Source organism: Manis javanica, chromosome 15 (assembly GCF_040802235.1).
Source record: "Manis javanica isolate MJ-LG chromosome 15, MJ_LKY, whole genome shotgun sequence".
Classification (NCBI taxonomy): Eukaryota; Metazoa; Chordata; class Mammalia; order Pholidota; family Manidae; genus Manis; species Manis javanica.
The window spans coordinates 87,901,736-87,921,939 of NC_133170.1; the positions used below are offsets into that span (position 1 = coordinate 87,901,736).

Consider the following 20,204-nt stretch of genomic DNA (forward strand, 5'->3'; position numbering starts at 1 on the left):
TTAGGGGAGCCTGGTGAGAAGTGTAGGGAAATTCTCTATATTACCTTTGCAAATTTTCTATAAGTACAATGTTAATTCAAAATAAACAGTTGTGAAAGAGGAGAAGCACATGGATGAGATGATGGACTGAATGTAGGGTGTGAGATAGTCAAGACTGACTCACTGTTCTCCCCTGAGCAAGGAGAGTCAATGTCTAGGGGTCGGACCCAGGCCCGGGCAGCTAAACTTTTGAAAAAACCTAGGTGGAGAATTCCCGACCTCCCTGCTCCCCTCAGATGAAGAAACCTGATCGGCTCACTTAACCATAGTTCGCTCTTGTGCAGTGGTTGTTATAAACTCCCAGTTTGCAGATGAGGAAACTGAGGCACTCTGACGTTTGAAGGTGGGTTGACCTAAAGTCAAACAGCCTTGGCTGGTGCTATGGTTTGCATTTTCTGACCACAAAGTCGTCCTCCTACTGATGAGTGAAACCTAAATGGAGAGTAAGGAATGTTAGTGATGAGGCTCTTCCCTCGGGCCGCATGTACCCTGGACAGTTGGCATCCTGAGCTGAAGTCTGTTAGGGACTTGGCTACATATTTGAAGCCAGACCACCCCTTCTGGGCCTGCCGCTGTGCCCCTCACTGGCTGGGGGTGTCCCAAGCACAGCAGACGGGCCCCAGCCTCACTGAGCAGCTCAGGAACTCCTCACAGCCCGGGTCCGGGAGTGTGCAGCCCCCACAGGCCCTTCTGCTTGCCTTTCCCTCTGGGTGGTTTGACCCTTGCAGGCACTTGGCATTTTCACGTGTCCTCAGTTCCCTCCCGATCCGTTTCCCACCTGGCCGCCCCAGAGCCCAGCGTTCATGCGGCCTCTGCTCCCTCGACCAGGCATCTGGCCCCAGGTCTTCCCAGGCTTTAAGGCGAATCCCCTCCAAAATACGCAGCCTTCCGCCTTCCTCATGCTAGACGCTGCCAGGACCCGGTCAGAACCCGCAGCCTGACGGCGCAGTTGCACAGTCGGATGGAAGGGGCGGCACAGTGGCCTTCCAAGAGGAGCACCCCCGATATCCCTCCTGCTCAAAATGTTCCTTTTAGTGAATTTGCTTATTTTGGTTTCAATTCATGTTGCCCCTACAGGGAAGAAGCCATATCCAATTCTCCCTGAAAATTTTAGGGACTGGCCCTATAGGAAGTTGGAAAAAAGCAGTCCTGTCCTTGTGACTACCCCTGATGACGGGAAAGAGAGACCCCATGAGTTTTGGACCCAAGTTTATGGAAAAATGATAGGGAAAAGTTACCTGGGTTGAGGTTCCTTCCTCTGCCCCTACGTGGCCTCCAAATGACATACTCAATGATTAATGGTGACAGGTGTGTACAGAGAGCAAATGATATTCTTTGGCTAGCCCACCAAAGAAGGTCCTGGCAAACTATAAAACAAATGAGAACAGGGCATTACCTAACTCCAGATCAGAAAAATCTCCCTTTTAAGTCTTACTGAAAATGGGTCCAAGGCACAGTTTATAAAATTTGTCCCTGCCTACCAAAAAGTCATCGTGTCCTTTTAGAGAGAGCCTGTTTCTTTCCTACAGGACATGAAGAACGGGAGTATAACTATGAAAGCTTCTGGGCCGTACATCAAAATAATAGATTAGTGAGCTTTAGATAGTCATCTGTAAAGAAACCAAGAGTCTGGCACCTACCTAACCTTTGTACGATTTTCTGGCTGCAGTAAGTAAGAAGAAAGCTTACTTGGAAACAAGTGAACTGCTAAGACCTGCGAAATGACATAATCTCATTCTCCAAACTTATGTAACCGTGCTGTGTGTCAATTAAATTATTAATATCTACACTTTATGTAATCAAAGAGCATATAATCAGGCTTCTGCTTTTCATTAAAGGCCAGGCTCAGCTTTTGCTCGTGTCTTTGTCCTCATTCATTTCAGTGAGTCGTTGACGTCGTCCATCCTTCAGGGACTCCTGGACTCGCTGGAGCTGGACTCCCACAAGTTGCCCTGCAGCTCCTGTCATCACTGTGCTCCTGAGACTTCCCGTCCTCATCAGGGGCTAATGGAGGGATCGGAGGGTGGAGGGGTATCAGGCAGGGGAAAGAGGCAGACCGGGTCAGCGCAGCGCACTCTGCCCCTTACGCCACCCCAGCACTAGTTCCTGGCTTCTAGACACGGGGTGAAGAGAGAAAAGAGAGCCCTTGTCCCCAGGAGCAATTAGCAAAGACATGATCCAAGTGAACAGTGACACAAGTCTGGCTCGAAGCGCACGTGGCATCCTGGGAAGGCCGAGGGAAGGCAGCGGACCCAACGGGGCACCTTCCGTGTTGAGTGCGGAAACCTGACCGAGAGGTAAGAGGGGCTTTATGAAGCCCTGGAGGAAACAGAGCCCGTGGCCTGTCTCACTGTCAGAGGACTGCCAGCACCCACGGGCCTGAGGCTGGAGGTGAGGCTGGACGGGAGGGGGCAGGTCCAGGCCTGGAAGGAAGGGCTTTCAGCAGCAGAGGGACACAGGACCGTGTTTCTGAAGGGACACCTGGGCGCTGGAGCGAGGGGCCTGCAGGAAGGCAGGCTGTGGCCCATAGTGCTCACGCGCCCTCCTGCGGGTGTGTCAGCAGGGACGAGAGGGCTTGGCCCTGGGGGGTGGCTGGGAGGACAGTGCGGCTGGGATGGCTGGAGAGGACGACACAGAATCCACGGGACTCGGCAGCGGAATGAATGTGAGTTGGAGATGGGAATCCACAAGCAGCAGCATGTTTCAGGGGGAAAATGTTCAGCTTTCAGTTTCAGACCCGTCGTCTTGATGCCGGCGTTCTTGTTCACGAATCCGAAGAATGAGCCTCACAAACAGTCAAGGTAGGAGAGCAGGGTACAGGCGTTTATTTAGAGATAAAGTGAAAGGACAGAGCTCCCGGCTCACGCCCGGAGGGGACAAGAGAGTCCATGGTGGTGCGTTGTCTAGGGGTTTTATAGGCAGTTGAGGATTTTTCAAGAACAAGAAAAAAACTTCGGGGTGTGGACTTGTTAATGGTCCCTGAATATTAAAAATTAACTTAACATAAGGAATTTCCTGCCTTGATTTCTCCCTGGGACACCAGTGCCTTGGTCCGGGAGCACATCAGAAGGCTGCCTGCCCAGCCCCCAAGGTGGGCTGAGATATTGTCTATTTGCTAAAGAATCTTGCCTCTTGAACATCCTGGGTGTAAAAATGCAATCTTACTTTAAGATGGAACTCTTCCTGCCCTTTACCCTGCCGTCTACAGCTGGGTCTGCAGCTAAGTTAGGTGCTCAGTTTGCAAAATCACCTCCTCAGATCTGAAGGAGGAGAGACAGAAACAGAATCATCCTTGGATGGCAACGTACACTGCAGAGCCTAAACTGAGGCCAGCGAAATGGCGAGAGTGCCACTAAACTCATCCATAAACGCATATTCTCCATTTCTAACCCTATCTTCTGCAGGAATGGCCTGTTCTCACTGCTGTTTACCTGCCGAAGGAAATGCTTCCAACAGGATGACTGGAGGCGATCCGCCTAAGGCACACGTGGCCAGGCCCTGCTCTGTGGCAGAAGTAGAAAATCTACGTGACAGTTCATGTGACTGTGTATCCTTAAAATTCATTAGTCTTAATACATTTTTAAAGTCCTTTTGAACTTTGCTTATGTGTATTTGTAGTGAAAACAAAAGGACTGATGGTCGTAGATTTTACCTCTTCAAATTCTCATAATTCAGATTCTTACAAAAGGTGAATGTCCGCACTGCTGTGGATACGAGTTTAGCTGTGGGATCAAAGTCAGTGTAAGGCTGGAGGCACTGGGGGAGGGGTGAGCCCGCTGCACAGACTCAGGCCTCACATAATAAGGTGAGGAGACCAGCAGGTTCTGGTCTGACAACATTCCAGGGTCTGATCAGACGACATTCCAGAAGTTCCTAACTAGAGCCCTTGGGCAAGCTGTAGGAATGGTGGTAGCTATCCAGGGCCTGTCTACAGACCAATGAGAACTTCATGCACCCTAGGCTAGACAATCCTCGTGCCGCTGTAAATCTAAGCTCTGCCTCCCCCTACCTTCTTTAAAAACTTGCTGCCTGACCTGCTGGGTGAGACTTCTCCAGCCTCCATTTATGTAGACTGGTGAAGCTCGCCCGGGATTTTCCTCAAATAAACTGCCTGGCCCTTTGTTGCCTCTCGTCGCCTGCTTATTTTGGTTGGAATTTATCTTACAGTCAGCATCATCAGTAAGGAGACACCAGTGCCCACCCCCGCCACCCCCCCATAAAGGGTCCTGAGAAGGACACATCATGCCCCGGGGTATTCGCACCATTACCTGCATCTCCTGTGTGCAAACCTCAGCTACTGGCCATTTGTGCATCATTGTAGAGGAGAGCTGCCCTCTGTGCCCTTCAAAAAACTCAAGGTCGGAACACACAAAGAAACTTGAGGCAGTGTGCAGCTGAGACAGGACCAAAGAGCCCAAATACTGTATATATACAATTCCTGAGGCAGGACTGGTCTAAGAAGGGGGAGGGAAGATGGCTAGAAATGGCATTATTGGGAGATGGTGGACAAAATTGGAAGCCAGTGGTGGATGAGACAATAGTAGTGTGACTTCATTTCCCACGATTGATCATTGTCCTGTGCCCATGCCCTTGGGGTTAGGAAATACTTATTGAAAAGACTTGAGGACAAGAGGCCACAAAGTCGGAAACAGATCCTAGAAATGGGGAGAAAGGAGTGAGAGTGGAAGACAAGATGACAAAATAGGCCAGATAAATGTTGCAGAGTGAAAACAGTTGGTGAAGTTAGCCAAGAAATGGGTATATGAGAATTCTTTGTCCTGTTCTAATGCAACATTTGTATAAATTTGAAATTATATAGGAATTAAAAGTCATAGAAAGAAACGTCTACCCTGTGTTCAATGCAGGTTAAGTATCTCCTACCAGTGAAACTAGAATTATTCAAGCGGCCAATTCCCGTGAAGCACCGGACTTTCTCACATCGACATTGTGAGGTCATGTGTCAGTGAAGGACACGTGTGTGGCGAGCTCCGGTTTGCTGACTCACAACTCTTCTTGCCAGATTTTCTTCCCTTCCTGGGTCCTGTTCCCGGATGTGTCAAGATGGGGTACATTTTCACATTGGATGCTTGTAGGGAACACTAGGCATAGGCAGGTTTCATAGAACATGCAGCGGCCTGATGCCCTGGGTCCTCTGCAGCCCGGGAAGTCCTGCACTGTGGCTGCTGTGGGCCCATTAGATCATGAGCTCAAGTTTTGCAGACTTGCTAATGGTTCTCTCCTCAATGTTTCAGGACACTCAGTCCCATCTGGCTCAGGGGAGACTTTGCATCAGCCCAGGATTATAACCTTCTTGTTTGCTTGGCAACTTACTTTGTAGAGGTACTGAAATGGGAGTTTTAGAAGGTGCCTGGTAGGGGAAAGAGTGACGTGGACTGTTACTCAGGGAAGGGAACTTGCAGCCCTTCACGTAAGGTGCAGCACGGCTGTGCAGCAGATGCTCCCGCAGCTCCCACAACGTCCATCGGCAACTGGGGTAGAGGCCGTGCAGCTTCAGCATCCAAGGAGGCCTCACCTGAAGCTGAGGCAAAAGGCAGCCCCTGCGGCTGGGGGACTCGAGTATGAACTGCAGGGCTGGTCCAAAAGCGGGGTTTTGGGAGGTGCAGTCCCGGGAGGTGGAGCTGCCCCACGATTCTGCGTACTGAACACCTGTGGCCACGCCTCCGAGGATTCTGGGTGTTGAAGTCCTGGGGCCCTGCCGCGCTGACGCTTCTGGGTACGGGTCAGTGCTGGACAGCTGAAGAGGATTCTGGGTACTGAGGTCCTGGAGCCGCCCCGTCAAGGTTTCTGGGTGCCGAGGTTCGAACTCCCCCCGCCTGGTGTAGACGCGTTGGAGCTGCCCACCAGGGATTCTGTGCACTGACTTCCTGAAGACGCCCGCCGAGGATTCTGGGTACTGACGTCCTGGAGCCGCCCGCCGAGGATTCTGGGTACTGACGTCCTGGAGCCGCCGTTGAGGATTCTGGGTCCTGGAATCCCGGCCTGCGCGGGGGATCCCGGGTAGTGCGCTCGGGTGGACGGCCACGCCGAGGCGCAGAGCCTCCGTCTGCATCCGGCCGAGGACGCGGAGCCCCCGTCCCCGCCCGCCGTCCGTCCCTGGGTGAGTCGGGGCCCTGCAGCCCCCTGTCCTGCTCGCTCTTCCGAGCGGGGAGAAGGCCGGCCGTGCGGGTGCGGCGGGGGAGGGGTGCTGAGGCCGGAAGCGCCTGCAGGCCGCAGGGGCAGGGGGTCCGTGTCCCAGGGGCAGACGGGGCGAGTCGCCGGGAGAGCCTCTGGGAAAGGCCGGGAGCTGCGGCCCGGGGAGTCCCGGCGTCGTGGGGCGGCTGCGTCTGGAGGGCCGCTCCCCGCGCGCTCGGCGGAGCCTCCGCCTGGGCGGGCGGGTTCCTGACGCCCGAGGAGAGGGAGTCCTCGAACAGGTCGGGCGAGTGGAGGTGAGGGCGGCGTCCAGAACGGTGAGCAGCGGCAGAGAGCAGGGAGGGCCGGGGGCGGAAAGGGGCGCTCGCTGAGCTCCGCGGGGGCAGGTGCCTCGGCAACTTGCACGGCCGGGTCACCTGGATGCGGGGTCCGCGTGGGTCTGCACAGCCTGGGAACCCCGGCCTAGCACCCCAGCATATCGGGGAGGCCAGAGCACTGCACGGAGTGCGGCCGTGTTCGGAGACCTTCCCGAAGGCCAAGAAAGGAGATTTGGGGGCGGCTTCTGAAGAGCGCGGTCGGACAGCGGGAGGTCTGTCCCGGTGTCCCAGGCGACGGGAACTCGTGAGCCCAACTCAGACCTCGGTGGCCCTTCCCTGCTTCCCCGAAGTAGGACAGAGGGGGAAGGCTTGCGCTTCAGTCTGCAGGTTAGAATGACAGCGAAGTAACAAAGACGCTCACCGCTGGAAGGGCGCAGAGACAAAACAAAATAAGTTGGTCGCACCAGTGAGAAATCTTTAAGTCAAAAAGTACCAGTCGAAGAAAGAGGAGTTGTGGGCAGCCTCAGAAGGTTCACTCGTAGTCTTAGGATTGTGTCTTTTCAGCCTTTCAAGAATGGGGAAAAGCTGGGGCGTTGCTGGGCGTACGCATGACTTGTGGTGTCCTTAGGGGAGCGCTGTGTATTTTCCTTCGTTCCTGCCCCCACTGCAACAGAGAATTGAAGGGCAGAGACAAAGTAGTGAAGCAGAGAAGAGGTTTTCTTTAAAGTTACTTACTTAGGGATAAAGTGCAGGCGACCTCAGGGAGGCGAGGCACCCTGAAGGGCATAAGTTGTAATTAGAGAAAGTGCTCACTCGGGAAGGGGTGTGGGCGATCTCAGAGAAGAGGCCCTGGAAGGTTCAAGTTTCATTCAAGGCTAAGCACTTAGAAAGTGTGGGTGACCTCAGAGGGCGCGTGCTGAAGGGTTGGGGGTTTCCCAATTTATTGATTTTTCACGAATGTGACAGGGCTAGTGAGTGTAGACTAGTTAAGTGGCCCTGAAATGTTCGTCTGTGATGAGATATTAAGTCTCCTCTCTGTCCTCCAGGTAATTCTACAAAATTAACTTTACACAGGAAATTTCGTACTTTGATTTCTCCCTAGGGTAGCACCATCTGTCTGCCAGCATGTCAGCTTATGACTGCCTGCCCCGCCCCCTAGGTGGCTGAGTCATTGTCTGTTTTTTAAAGAGTGTTTTAAGAATCGTACTGCATAATTTCATGGGTTTTAAAACCCAGGATTGGTTTTAAGCTGAATCCTTCCTGTTGTTACGATGCTGTTTAGAGCTGGGCTTGTTTCCAAACTTAATTGGCCGAGTCCAGCTCCAGCGAGTCCAGGGGTCCCTGAGGGATGAACGGTGTTGGCGGGTGACGGAATGAATGAATGAGGACACAGACAGTAGCAGAGTTCCCGAGCTGAGCCTGGCCTGTTTTATTGAAATGTAGCAAGGTTATATATGTTTTGAGTACGCAGTTTCACAAAGATTAGATCATTTGATTCTTTGAGAAAAAATGTTCACATAAAGGTCAGTCTTTAGAGATGAGATTATTGGCGCCTTAGCAGTTATTAATGCTTTGCATTTATGCTTGCTTGGCATCCCTGGCGGTTTCAGAACAAACAAGACTTAATTCTCAGAATGTTCCCTCACACCTGGTTGGCTTGGGCCCTGGACTTGCAGTTTCCTTATTATTGATTCTAAAATAGCCACGGTTACTATTCATTTAATTAATAAGTATAGCTAAGTCTATTTTTCTAGGTCTAGAGCATTACATGCAGATATAAAGAAAAACATCAAAACAGTCTATCATCAAAGCAGTGTAGCAAGACTAAGCTGATTGTAATTGCGGGAACTGGAAGCTGTACCCTTGGGTAGGTGCCCAGTTTCATAGAGACGAGAGCGTTGCACCTGGGGGGATGAGGTAAGGGGGTAATAACCAATGAATCTGAAGGCTTAGGGGCCCAGTCAGGCCACCTTTCTTCCCGGGGAAGGCAGGGTCATGTCCTTTTTGAGAGTTTCTTTAAACCATATACAATAATATCTATAAGAAAATCTCTTCAATGGGGAGAGTGTGTACAGTCATGCCAGGCCCTTCCACCCACACTATCCCGTCCGTTATACATGCTGGCTCTCCTTTATTGTTCTATTTTTTTCCCCAGGACCCAACAGGTCTAGGAGTGATTTAGAAATTTCAGGGCCGAGTTGGGCGGGGAGAGGGTACTGGAACCCACTCAAACCACCCCTGTTTATTATATCCTAATACTTGTTTCCAAAGTCCTCTCTGCATCCTCCCCTTCTCATTCCGTCCCTACTTTCTGGTGGAAATAGGGTCTTGCCTCTGGCATTTCTCCCAGGGTATTTTAAATTTGGTTTTCCAATTTAGGTGTATAAATACACAATAACAACATTTCCAAACACCATAATAATAAGGAGAGTTAGCGGGGTTGTTCCTGTCAGAAGTCCACTTTGTGGTTCCGTCTTGCTGGGCATCTGGGCAGTGCCATCAGGTGGGCAATTCGGACTGGCTCCTGACAATTAATCATGATGCTTATCTCTTGCCCAGGTTGCAAATTACTAGTTTAGGGGCTGTAGGAGGAAAAAACAGCATATGGGTAAAGTTAAAGCATAAGCTGGGCCTTTTAGCAGGCACAGTAAATGTTACAATGGCATGATGTAATTGACAAAATGAAGACAGAGGCTATGCTCAGATACTTTTGTCTGGGAATATTCAAGAATTCCAGGCCAAGTTACTCCAGGACTTTTTAGCCTCACTGTTTAACTCTAACTATCCATCATTTCTGACTCAACAGTATAAGTGGCCAAGTCTTTCGAGTCCCTCCTAGTGGGTTTTGCTGGCCTTATTTTCTTTCCACCCCACCCACTCATATCTATTCTTCTGCCTAACAGTCTCATGTGATATGTGGCCTCATGACCTGAGATATGGTGAGAGATGTTACGTCACCATCCATAGTCTGTCCTGTAGATGTTCTGTAAGATGAACTTAATACAAGGAATTTCTTGATTCAGTTCTCCTGCGAGATAGTACTTCCCCTCGGTTGGTACATATTTATGGGAGGAGGGGGATTGGTTTGGAGTGGGAGGGATGTGAGTATAAGTTGAGGGAGTTCATTTTATTATATGTTTATACATTTTTTTACTAATGTATTATTGATATATACTCTTATGAAGGTTTCCTATGAAAAACAATGTGGTTATTACATTCACCCACATTCTTGTGCATCCCATCCTGTACCCCATTGCAGTCACTCTCTTTCAAGTAGTAAGATGCCAGAGTCACTACTTGTCTTCTCTGTGCTACACTGTCTTCCCCAGGACCCCCACACACCATGTGAACTGATCATAATACCCCTCAATCCCCTTCTCGAGGAAGCAGTTTATTAAGGCAAGAGTGTGAGGGAATGACAGAGAGAATGACAAAGGAAGTTCACTGAACCTCTGCTGTGCATGGGTCGCATCCCCTGCTGACTGCTTAAGCCGGTGTCACCTTGCGTCCAGTGTGCACTGGGATCTGCACAGCGTGGGAACCGAGTCCCTACCACCCCAGGCTTTGGGGGAGCCATCGAGCACAGGATGGAATGAGGTTATATTCTGTGAATTTCCTAGAGATAAATAAGTGGGGCTTTCAGGCAGGCTACTAGAGAACATGACCGTGAGCTGCAGCGCCATCTGGGGCACCCAGGTGATGGTGATTCGCAAGCCCAGATCTGCGCTCTCAGCAGCCCCTCCTTACTTATCTGTAATGGGGCAGAGGGCGTTAAGGTGTGAGCTTAAATCCAGAGGATCACAATGACAAAGCAAAGTGACACAGACACACTGGGAAAGCATAGAGACAGAGCATTGTAGTAGTGAGAGTTGATTTAAGGCAAAAATGTGCACACAGAGTAAAGGGAGAGTGGGCTACCTAAGAGACAGGTGCGGTGAAAGATTGGGAAAGTGCTACCACTTTGAAAGTGTGGATGACCACAGAGGTGCGCCCCTAAGTGTTTAGGGTCTAGAGTTTTATAAGGGGTGAAGGATTTTCAGGAATATAGCGATGGGCTAGGAGTGTGGACTTGTCCACTGGTTCCAGAATGTTCATCTTTGATGAGACATAAAGTTTTTTACTTTTAACTTAGCACGAGACATTTACCCGTCTGATTCCCTCCCAGGACAGCAGTCCTGCCTGGAAGCATATCAGTCGAGACCATCTGTGCCGCCTGGGAAGTGAGCTGAGTCATTGTCTGTTTGATTAAAATGCAGTCTTAGCCTCAGGATGGAATTTCTCCCGAATAAGCTGGGGCTTTCAGCAGGCTCAAGTAAATCTTACAAAGGTGTGAGCCCAGTGACACAGTGAAAACATATCCTGTGCCGAGACACTTCCTTTATCCGGGGAGTATTCAAACATGCCATGTGAAGCTGGCCTTCTGGGCTTTAACTGACCAATTCACTAACTCCATCCTTTCTGGCTTTGTAGTTTTAACAGGTAAACTCTTTGAGCCCCTGCCATGGCTTTTCTGGCCTTACTCTCTTTCCTTCCTGCTCAAACCTGTTTTCCTGCCTAACAAAGGGGCAGATGTCGCTTGGGTGATTTAATTTGGGTGAGGGCCAGCAGTCGAGGTTGGGGCAGGGTCTCCTTGGGGCAGTCTTCCTCCAGCAGGGAAGAGGGGGCTGTCCATGTGTCCTGGCAGAGGTTTTGGAAACATGGCTGGGGTTCAACTTGGGGCAGGCATCCAAGGGCGGTTGGGTGGCTTTGGGAAAGGAGGCGACCCCTTCCTCCCCCTGCATCACTCCGACTCCCTCGGTTATTGGCGTGGGAGGAGTAGTGAGGCCAGGCAGGTTTTCCAACACCAGTAGGCCTGTGGGATGACTGCGAAATAAATGGTTTTAACTTATTGTGGCAAAAATTGTGAGGAAAACACAGTAGTAGAGATACTGTTATCCCATGAATGCATCAGCTTCATCTGACACATCACTTTGCAAGTGTTGAAAAAAGTGGAACTCATTTGAGTAAATTTGAAAATCTAATGGGCGTTATTAGATCGCTCAAGAGTGGGCAGCATTGCCTCTGTGATTGGAGGGAGACCCCTTTGGGCTGCAGAAAAGGAAAGGTTATTAAAGGTGGAAAGGGAGCAGAGGAAAGGAAATTACTGGCCAAGGATCCATTGTTTTATGCGAGGATGCCCGACGGGGAACAGAAGGGGTCTCAGTAAATTCGGACTTTGGGAATAGCAGTGTAGGGAGCTCTATGGACCCTTTCCCCACAAAACAACTGTAATATGGATATTATTAAAAAACACCTCTTTAAATCACTGACAGCTTTCTTACGGCCACTCAGCATTTGGAGAAACATTTATTCAGAACTGTCTAAATGTTTGTAAGGATACTGAGAATGTGTGATTGAGCCTCAAACTGGGAACCCGCTCCCGCCCTGTCGGTGTGACGGAACAACTGAGTGTGGCCAGTGCAGGTGACAGACAGCGCCCTCTCTCCCCAGGTTTCCGCTCACGGTGGCGATTTCTCCCCGAGTGGCCAGCACCGCCGTTGTCCTCACCTCCTCCTCCTGCCGACCCTGGGTTCTTACAGCTCTGGCTCCGGTCAGCATGCTTGAGGGCTCTGCTACCTCAGTGAGGCTCTCTGGGGTCATCCTTCTTGGGGTTTGCGGGATGGATGTCTTGGGCCTTTAGATTCATGTGTTTCTAAAAGTGTTTGATTCTTCATTTTTTAAATCTGAAAGTTTAATTTTATCATGATTTTTTACTGAAGAATAATTGATGTATAATATTCCAGTGGATTCAGATCTGCACCGTAGTGATTTGGCAGTTCCCTGCATTATTAAGTGTTCACCCCAACTAGTGTAGTTACTACTATTTACTATCGCCATAGAAACATAGAAGAGAGCTGTGGCCTGTATGCTCTATGCTGTGCTTTCCCTCCCCCGCTAGTTTCGTTATGATTGAGTTTTTGTGCCTCTGTCCTCCTCGCCTGCTTCAACCCCAATCCCAAACCCTCCCTTCCCATGGTAACCACCAGTCCCTTCTCTGAGTCTGGCAGTGAATTCTATTCGTTTTGTTTCGTATAATATGTGAGGTCATATAGTGTTTTCTTCCTCTGCCTGGTGTAACGTTTCACTTAGCATCATACCCTCCAGGTCCACCCTTCCTGTCACAAGTGGCTGGATATCTTTCCTGTGGCTCAGTCATGCTCCATTGCCTACATGTAGCATGTCTATCTGTTCTTCTGTCAGTTTGGTTGCTTCTATAACTTGGCTCTTTTAAGTAATGCAACCATAAATATGACCCTTGTGCCTGTGTTTTCTTCTAAGCGTGTCATGGCTCCATGTCTTAGAGTCAGGTCTCTAATGCATTTTGGGTTTACTCTTCTGTGCAGTTAAAGCATAATCCAGTTTCGTTCACTTGCATGTAGCTGTCCAGCTTTCCCAACACTGCCTGTTTTCCCCATTGTATACTTGTGGTTCCTTTGTCGTGTATTAATTGACCAAATGTATGTGGCTTTATTTGTAGGCTCTGCGTTCTGTTCCATTGGCCTATGGGCCTGCTCTGTGCCAGCACCACAGTGTTCTGTGTACTGTAGCCTGAAGTCAGAGAGCATGATCCCCCGTTCTCACCGTTCGTTGTTCTTCTTTCTCCAGATTGCTTTGGCTCTTTGGAGTCTTCTGTGGTTCACTGGAAAATACCGTTGGTGTTTCAAAATGGATTGCATTGACCATGTAAATTCCTTTGGGCAGGATGGCCATTTTGACAATATTATTTCTTTCTATAAAGGAGCACAGAGGAGATTTCCATTTATTGGTGCTTCTTCGATTTCTTTCTTTCGTGTCTTACAGTTTTCAGAGTACAGCTGTTTCACCTCCTTGGTTAAGGTGACTTGGGTATTTTATTCTTTTTGATGCAGTTGCGAATGGAATTGGTTTCCTGGTTTCTGCTTGTGTTCACTGTTAGTATGTAGAAATGCCGCAAATATCTGTATATTGATCTCGTATCCTGCAACTTTGCTGGATCCAGTTACTCCTTCTGACAGTGTTCTAGTGAAGTCTCCAGGGTTTTCTATGTATAATATCATGTCATCTGCAAATAGTGACAGTTTTCCTTCTTCCTCACCAATTTGGAAGCCTTCTGTCTCTTCTCTGATTGCCATGACTAGGACTTGCACTACTATGTTGAATGAAAGTGGTAAGAGTGTACTTGATTATTTCCTGATCTTGGAGAAAAATATTTCAGCTTTTCCCGATTCAGGTGATGTTAGCTGTGGAGTTGTGTTATGTGGCCTTTCTTACGTTGAGGTGTGCACTCTGTACATCCATTTTGTTGAGTGCTGTTATCATGAATCGATGTTGAATTTGTTTCAAGTGATTTTTCAATATCTGTTGAGATTATCACTTCAGTTTTAGCCTTTTTATTAATGTCGTGTATCACATTAGTCAATTTGCAAATATTTTTGCTCCTCAATTCCCTGGGAGAAATCGCACGTGGTCGTGATGGATGGTCTTCTTGCTGTGTTTTTGTATTTGGTTTCTATTATTTTGTGGAGGATTTTCACATCTCTGTTCACCATGGTTGTTGATCTTTCATGATGTTTTGTTGCAATGTGTTTGTTTTGCTTTTATGGTGATGCTGTCCTGGTAGAGTGAGTTTGGAAGTAGCCCCTGCTCTTCTATTTTGGCAGTGCTTTAGGAAGGATGCGTGTTAGCATTTCCTTGAGTGTTTGTAACAATTCAGCTGGCTTTTCATTTTTTGAGAATTTTTGAATTCACAATTCAGTTGTTGTTTAGTGGTAATTTGTTCAGATTGTCTCTTTCCTCCAGTTCAGCTTTGGAAGTTTGTACTTTTCTGGAAATTTGTTCACATGTTCTAGCTTGTCCAGTTTTTTGGTATATAATTTTCCATGGAACGCTTTGAATTTCTCTGGTGTTAGTTGTTATTTCTCCTTTTTCTTTCTGAATTTATTAATGTACTCTTTTTTTTCCTGACAAATCTACTAGGGGCTTATCTATGTTGATTATCTTCTTGAAGACAGAGCAGTTGTTTTCATTTGTTTTTTTCCTGTTCTTTAATTTCTCTATTTTATTATGCTCTGATCTTTATTGTGTCCCATTTTCTATTTCACAAACGATTTCTCTCTAGCTTGGGATGTGGATCGATAGTATGTTTCCCACACCAGAACTTTCAAAATAGTAGTGTCACAAACTGTCCTGCTGTGTTTTCATCTAAGGTTATAAAATATTCTAAATCTTTCTCTGTCATTTCAGCAACCCTGACAACATCTGCACCACAGGTAGATTCCACCCCAAGAGAGCTCTTTGTTCGTGCCTAAAAAGCATCTGCTTATCCATTAAAGTTTATGCTGTGATTCTAGTGATCCAGTCCCCTCTTGAGGCCTTACTTGGAGACCTAGGTCTCTTGTAGTTCGCACCACATTTATAGTTACTTCCTCCCCTGCAGTCTTGAACCACTTGAGGTCACTTGCAAAATTTGGGCACAGGTTCTTCCAAACGTCTGTAAATGTCAATATTTTGCCCTCTTTCCTGGAATCCTGAGTATTCTTATAATAGCACCTAGAAGAGAGAATCCTTTTCAGAAATTTTTACTTTCCTCTGCCCAGATCCCTGAGAGCAATCGCCGTCTACGGCAGCTGGACCTTTATGAAATGTGCTTCTTCTATAATAAGACTTAAAACCCAAAACCGCTTTTTAATCCAAGGGCTGCATCCAGTGGATGTGTAAGCAAGCCTGCAAGTGTTCACCTTAGAGTACACCTCCGTGAGCGCTCTTATGTGCCCAGCTGCATTGTGAAGAAGTAAAATTTGGAAGGAATCTTTTCTAAATGTAGCATAATTTCCAGGACCCTAGGATTTTCAGAATGGCAAATGGGCATGGGCTTGAACGTAAAGTCACCAGCTGCATTAGCCCCTCGCAAGAGAGCCAGCCTGTCCTCTGAAGGTTTGCAAACGGACTGCCTTCCGATCTCCAGCTATCACGGTCCTAGATGACATCTTCCAATGCAAGGCTGCCTTGTCTACAAGCCTGTTGTTTAGTGTACCCGCCTCATCAGCGATCGCAGCTGGAACTTGTCGGAAAAGATCTTGTGCCACTTCACCATCAGCACTGCTCCTTTACCTGCACTTTTATGTTACAGAGGTGGTTCCTCTCCTTAAACTGCATCAGGCAACCTCTGCCAGCTTCAGCCCTTTCTTCTGCAGCTTCCTCACATCTCTGAGCTCCGTAGGATTGGAGAGACTGAGGGTCTCGCTCTGGGTCAGGCTTTCGTCTTAGGGAATGTTGTGGCTGGTTTGGTCTCCTGTCCAGACCAGTGAAACCTTCCCACATCGTCCATAGGCTGTTTCATCTTATCAAATGGGGGCTCAGTGGAGGAGCACTGCTGCCCTCACGAACCTTTTCTGTGTGTTCATACCCAGAAAACTGGGCTCAGTCTTTGGTGAAAAGGGCTCGTTCTCAGCCCATCTTGGCCTCTGACATGCCCTCCTCCCTCAGCTGAACTTCTCTATCTTTTCATATAACAGGAGAGACAGGTGACCTTTCACTGGAACACATAGAGGCCACTGTCGGGTAACCCATTGGCCTTATTTGTACATTGCTGTGTGTGAGGGGACAGGGAGGCCTGAGCAGAGGGAGAGGGACGGGACCGCCAGTGAGCACAGCCCTCGGGACGCCCCCTGATGGACTCTGCCATCTCGTGGGTGCAGTGAGGGGGCACCCAAAGCACTACAGTGGCAACATCAAAGATCACCGGTCACCTAACAAATAGGAGAACGATGAAAAGTGTGAAATAACGTGAGAATTGCCAAATATGACCCAGAGGCATGAGTGAGCCAGTGCTGTAGGGAAAGTGGTGCCAGTGGACTTGCTCAGTGCACGGCAGCCACACACCTTCAATATCTAAGAGAAACAATCTGTAAAGCATCATAAAATTTATTCTCCCCCTGCATTGTTGCATTTTAAGAAATGTCTGTGCACACGTTACTTCTCGGGATTTGGAGAACGTTTCTGTAACGCCCCTCATGCCCCTTCATGTGAGGCATCAGCCCAGAGGCTGTCAGAGAAGCTCACCAAACGTTAGCAGATGGAGTCCTGCAGCACGTGCACAGGATCATATACTCTAGGCACGTGGAGTTCATGCCCAAGAAGGGACAGAGCCTTAATTTCCTGAAGTCAGTTTAATTTGCCACTTTAATGGAGTTGTCTTGTGGGGCGTCCTGCCTTGGACAAGTTCACTATGGATTCAGTGACCAAAGAAATGAGAGTAGGTCATTCTGGGGGTGAAAGGGTTTATTACCGGCTTGTCCTCCCGGCAGTAGGTAGTGCGTCTCACTCCGCTGAGAGCGCCGGGCCGTGCCCTCTACATAGCACAGTAATAGCTCAGTGCCTGCGGGTGGGAAGCAGCAAAGGCGTGCGTGAGTGGTGAGGTGCCCTCCTGGAAGATGAGGGACGAGCGTTTCCGTCCAGCCTTCCCCACCCTCACTCAGCGTTATACTAGAATATCTAGTGGGGCAAACAAGGAAAAAGAGGCATAAACACTGAGAAAACGTTCGGCTGTCTTTATTCCCAGAAGACGTTGTTGTGTACTTAGAAAATATCCTAAGGGGGGGGCTCTCGTCCCCTCCTGTACTGAGCCCGGAGGTCTGTCCTCTCACTTTATTTCTAAGTAAAAGCCTCTCCCTGGCTCTCCTACAGTATATCTCGTAAGGGATCTATCATAGAACTACTTGTACTAAGAAGAGAACTTAGAACTTCACAAGATCCAAAATCAGGTTTTTAAAAATCACTTGAATTTCTGTGATCTGGCAACAAATAATGAGAAGAGGAAATAAAAAGTGACTTAGTCTGCAGATAACATAAAATATTTAAACTTTTTAAAGTTCATAGAGGAGCATAACTTTGGGACTTCTGAGTAGATAGACATGCAACAGAGGGGGTATAAAAAGTCTGTATAAAGAAATCACAAGAACAAAGTTAAAAAGTGCTTTTGACTGCCCATACAGAACATAGGGGATTTCAATGCTTTCCCTCTGACCGGTTCTACACGATGTCTTGTTAAGTCTCTCTAAGCTAGTACGCCGCCCAGTGCTCGGATTCTCTCTCCAGCACGTGACCCCTTCGGTTACCCAGGCCTGTATTTCTCAATATGGAGAACGTTCTAGTGACATCCTTATGCTCTACACTTTGACAGTTAAACTTCCATATTTTCTCCATTATTTTTTAAAATACAAATTGTGAAAGGACGGTATGACGAGCCTCCGTGGACCCGTTGCCCCATTGTAATGACACCATGTGGGGCCGTATTGTTTAATGACTCTTCAGTGTCACCTTCCGACCGGTTCGTGTTCGGATCACACCGACTCCCAGTAAAGTGCCCACAGGTGCTTTGCTGCACCGGGACCCAGATGGCAGCGGCTCCCGCACGTGAGGCCGACTCTGTGTCTTAGGGCTTCTTCTTCACCACAGCGCAGCCGCCTCCCGTGCTGATGGTGCGTTGAGATACTGGGAACTGTTCCAATCCTGATTCTCAGCTGGGCCCGAGGCTTGTTCCCCGACCTTGGGTGTATGAGGGGTGGAGGTAGTCCAGGCGCTGTGAGAAGCAGTCCTGGGGGGAAGCCTCTGCCCCTTCACCTCTGATCAGAAACCCCCGAGGCCTCCACAGTGTGACCTGCCATCAGCTCTGCAGACACAGGCTGCCGCACCCCCCAAATGGGGGAGGGGTTCTGGGGGGTGAGCTGGGTGGCTGCGGTTGCCCTGGGGTGGGATATTGCTTGTATACCGGGCCCCCCCACTTTACCTGCCCACGTCTCCCCTGGGCTTCAGCATGAGGTTAGCATGCTGTGCATCCTGCCAATGCCGTGTACCAGTGGCCTCCGGTCTGCGCCCTGTGGTTATGTAAGCATATGGAGCCTGAGTCTGGGAGAGGCGCTAGAGCCGTCATGAGGCCCCCTGGAGCTCTGGGCCCTGACCTGAGAGGCAGGAGCTCCCCTGGGGGTCCCAAGGCCGTCGCTCATTCACTCAGCGTGGTAAGAAATCCTCACTCAGCTCCCGTGGCACTGAAGCCTCACGCCCAGGCCCCAGCGTGGAGCTGCGCCAGCAGGTAGCCTGGCTCCCTCTGCCCCTGTCAGGACCCTGGAGGTGGCCGTGCTGGTGCCCATGACTGCCCCCCACTGCGAGGGTCAGCCCTGCCTCGCACGGGGCAGGCGCACCCAGGCACCCTCTTACTCTCTTCCCTCCCCGCAGAGCAGCCCTCCGAGGGCTTCCCTTCCCCATGGAGAGCAGGAAGGCGGCTCTGGGACCCTGGAAGGCCGGCAGAGAGGTGAGACGTACCAGATGTCCCATCTTTGCCATCACAGGACGGACCCATCCCTTCACTTGCCCTGGTGGCTGCCTCGTTGGTACAGGGCCAAGGCAGCAGCCATCCTGGGGTGCTGACCTGCCTCGGCATGGCCACATCCCTGTGGGGTACTGGGTGGGACGGCACCAAGGGCTGAAGTGTGAGCAGCACACACAGGATGGCTGCCCTTGCCCCAGTGCCCAGTGAAGATCGGTTGGTTGGTGTGTGAGGGGAGGGCCGTAGGCAGCGGTGGCCGAGACTTCAAGCAGGACGGGCTGTGTGATCAGCCCCTGCGGGATGAGGCAGGTCCTCGGGCTGGGGAGGAGGGCAGACGTGCTGTCCGTCTCAGGCTGTCCCTGGGAACCACCGCCTGCAGTGTGGAAGGTCTGGCACCCAATGGTCGCCTGCAAAGCTGGGGGACGGATGCAGCCCCTGTGCCCGCAAACGGCCAGGCTGTGGCTCACAGCCTCCTGGTGAGCAGGCCTGGGTTTGTGTTGCAGGCTTTTGTGATGTTTGAGGATGTGGCTGTGGATTTCACGCAGAAGGAATGGGAGCTGCTGAGCCCTGCGCAGAGGACCCTGTACAGACACGTGATGCTGGAGAACTTCAGCCACCTGGTGTCGCTGGGTGAGCGGGGCTCGCCTCAGGGCTGTTTTCCCTTTGAACCTTACTCTTCCTGGGGTCCCACTGAGAAGCAGGTGCTCAGCTTCCTGCTCCCCTGGGGATGGACGGGGGCTGTGTACCTCTGGGAGTGCTGGGATCCCAGGCCTGCCAGCGTTCCACACAGCCTGGAATGCATGGTTCCCAGCCCCCCCGGCCCCCAGTCTGGCACCAGCAAATAGCATCTCCGGTCTTTAACCAAGACTGACCTGCTCCTTTTTCCCGCTAAGCAGGAATTCCCTGTTCTAAACCGGACCTCCTCACATGGCTGGAGCGAGGGGAAGAGCCCTGGAGGGAAGAGAGGAGACACCAGCCAGGCCCCCGTCCAGGTGAGGGGAGCCTCCGGGTGGACACTGGCCTTCGGCCTTGCAGGGTGGGGGCGACTCCTCAGAAGCCCTTTCAGGAAGCTGTCCTCCTGCACCGCGGCTGCTGGGGCTGCCTGGCCCTGCCTCCCTCCCACACCATCATCCTGGATGAGTGAGGGGGTGTCCTGGGTGCCCAGACACCTTCCGACTGCAGGAAGCCCACCTTCTCCCCAGCAGGCTTTCCCTCTGTGGCCTTGCTGACCCGGCTCTCTGAGGCAGCAGTGGGGTGTCTTCTCTTTGTTACTGTCCTGCAGGGCCCCGTGTGTCCCATCTTCCACCTCTTCTTGCCACCATTGTCTCTGGGGCCACTTCTCCTTCCTTTTCCCT

At 50.2% G+C, this 20,204-nt stretch overlaps 1 protein-coding gene across 11 annotated transcripts in view; it reads left to right on the forward strand.

Moving 5' to 3' along the window:
- Positions 1-20,204, forward strand: part of LOC108401536 (zinc finger protein 337-like) — a 169,907-nt gene that overhangs the window by 141,009 nt on the left and 8,694 nt on the right. For 2 of the 11 annotated variants that reach the window (XM_073223034.1, XM_073223039.1), the window contains exons 1-4: positions 5,955-6,157; positions 18,759-18,834; positions 19,353-19,479; positions 19,743-19,841. In XM_073223034.1, the coding sequence (XP_073079135.1) occupies positions 18,787-18,834; positions 19,353-19,479; positions 19,743-19,841 (274 nt within the window). In that variant the 5' untranslated portion in view covers positions 5,955-6,157; positions 18,759-18,786. Of the gene's footprint in view, positions 1-5,891; positions 6,158-6,188; positions 6,507-15,587; positions 18,005-18,758; positions 18,835-19,352; positions 19,480-19,742; positions 19,842-20,204 lie in introns of those variants that run through there. The other 9 variants (XM_073223038.1, XM_073223040.1, XM_073223047.1 and 6 more) reach the window with 8 other exon arrangements.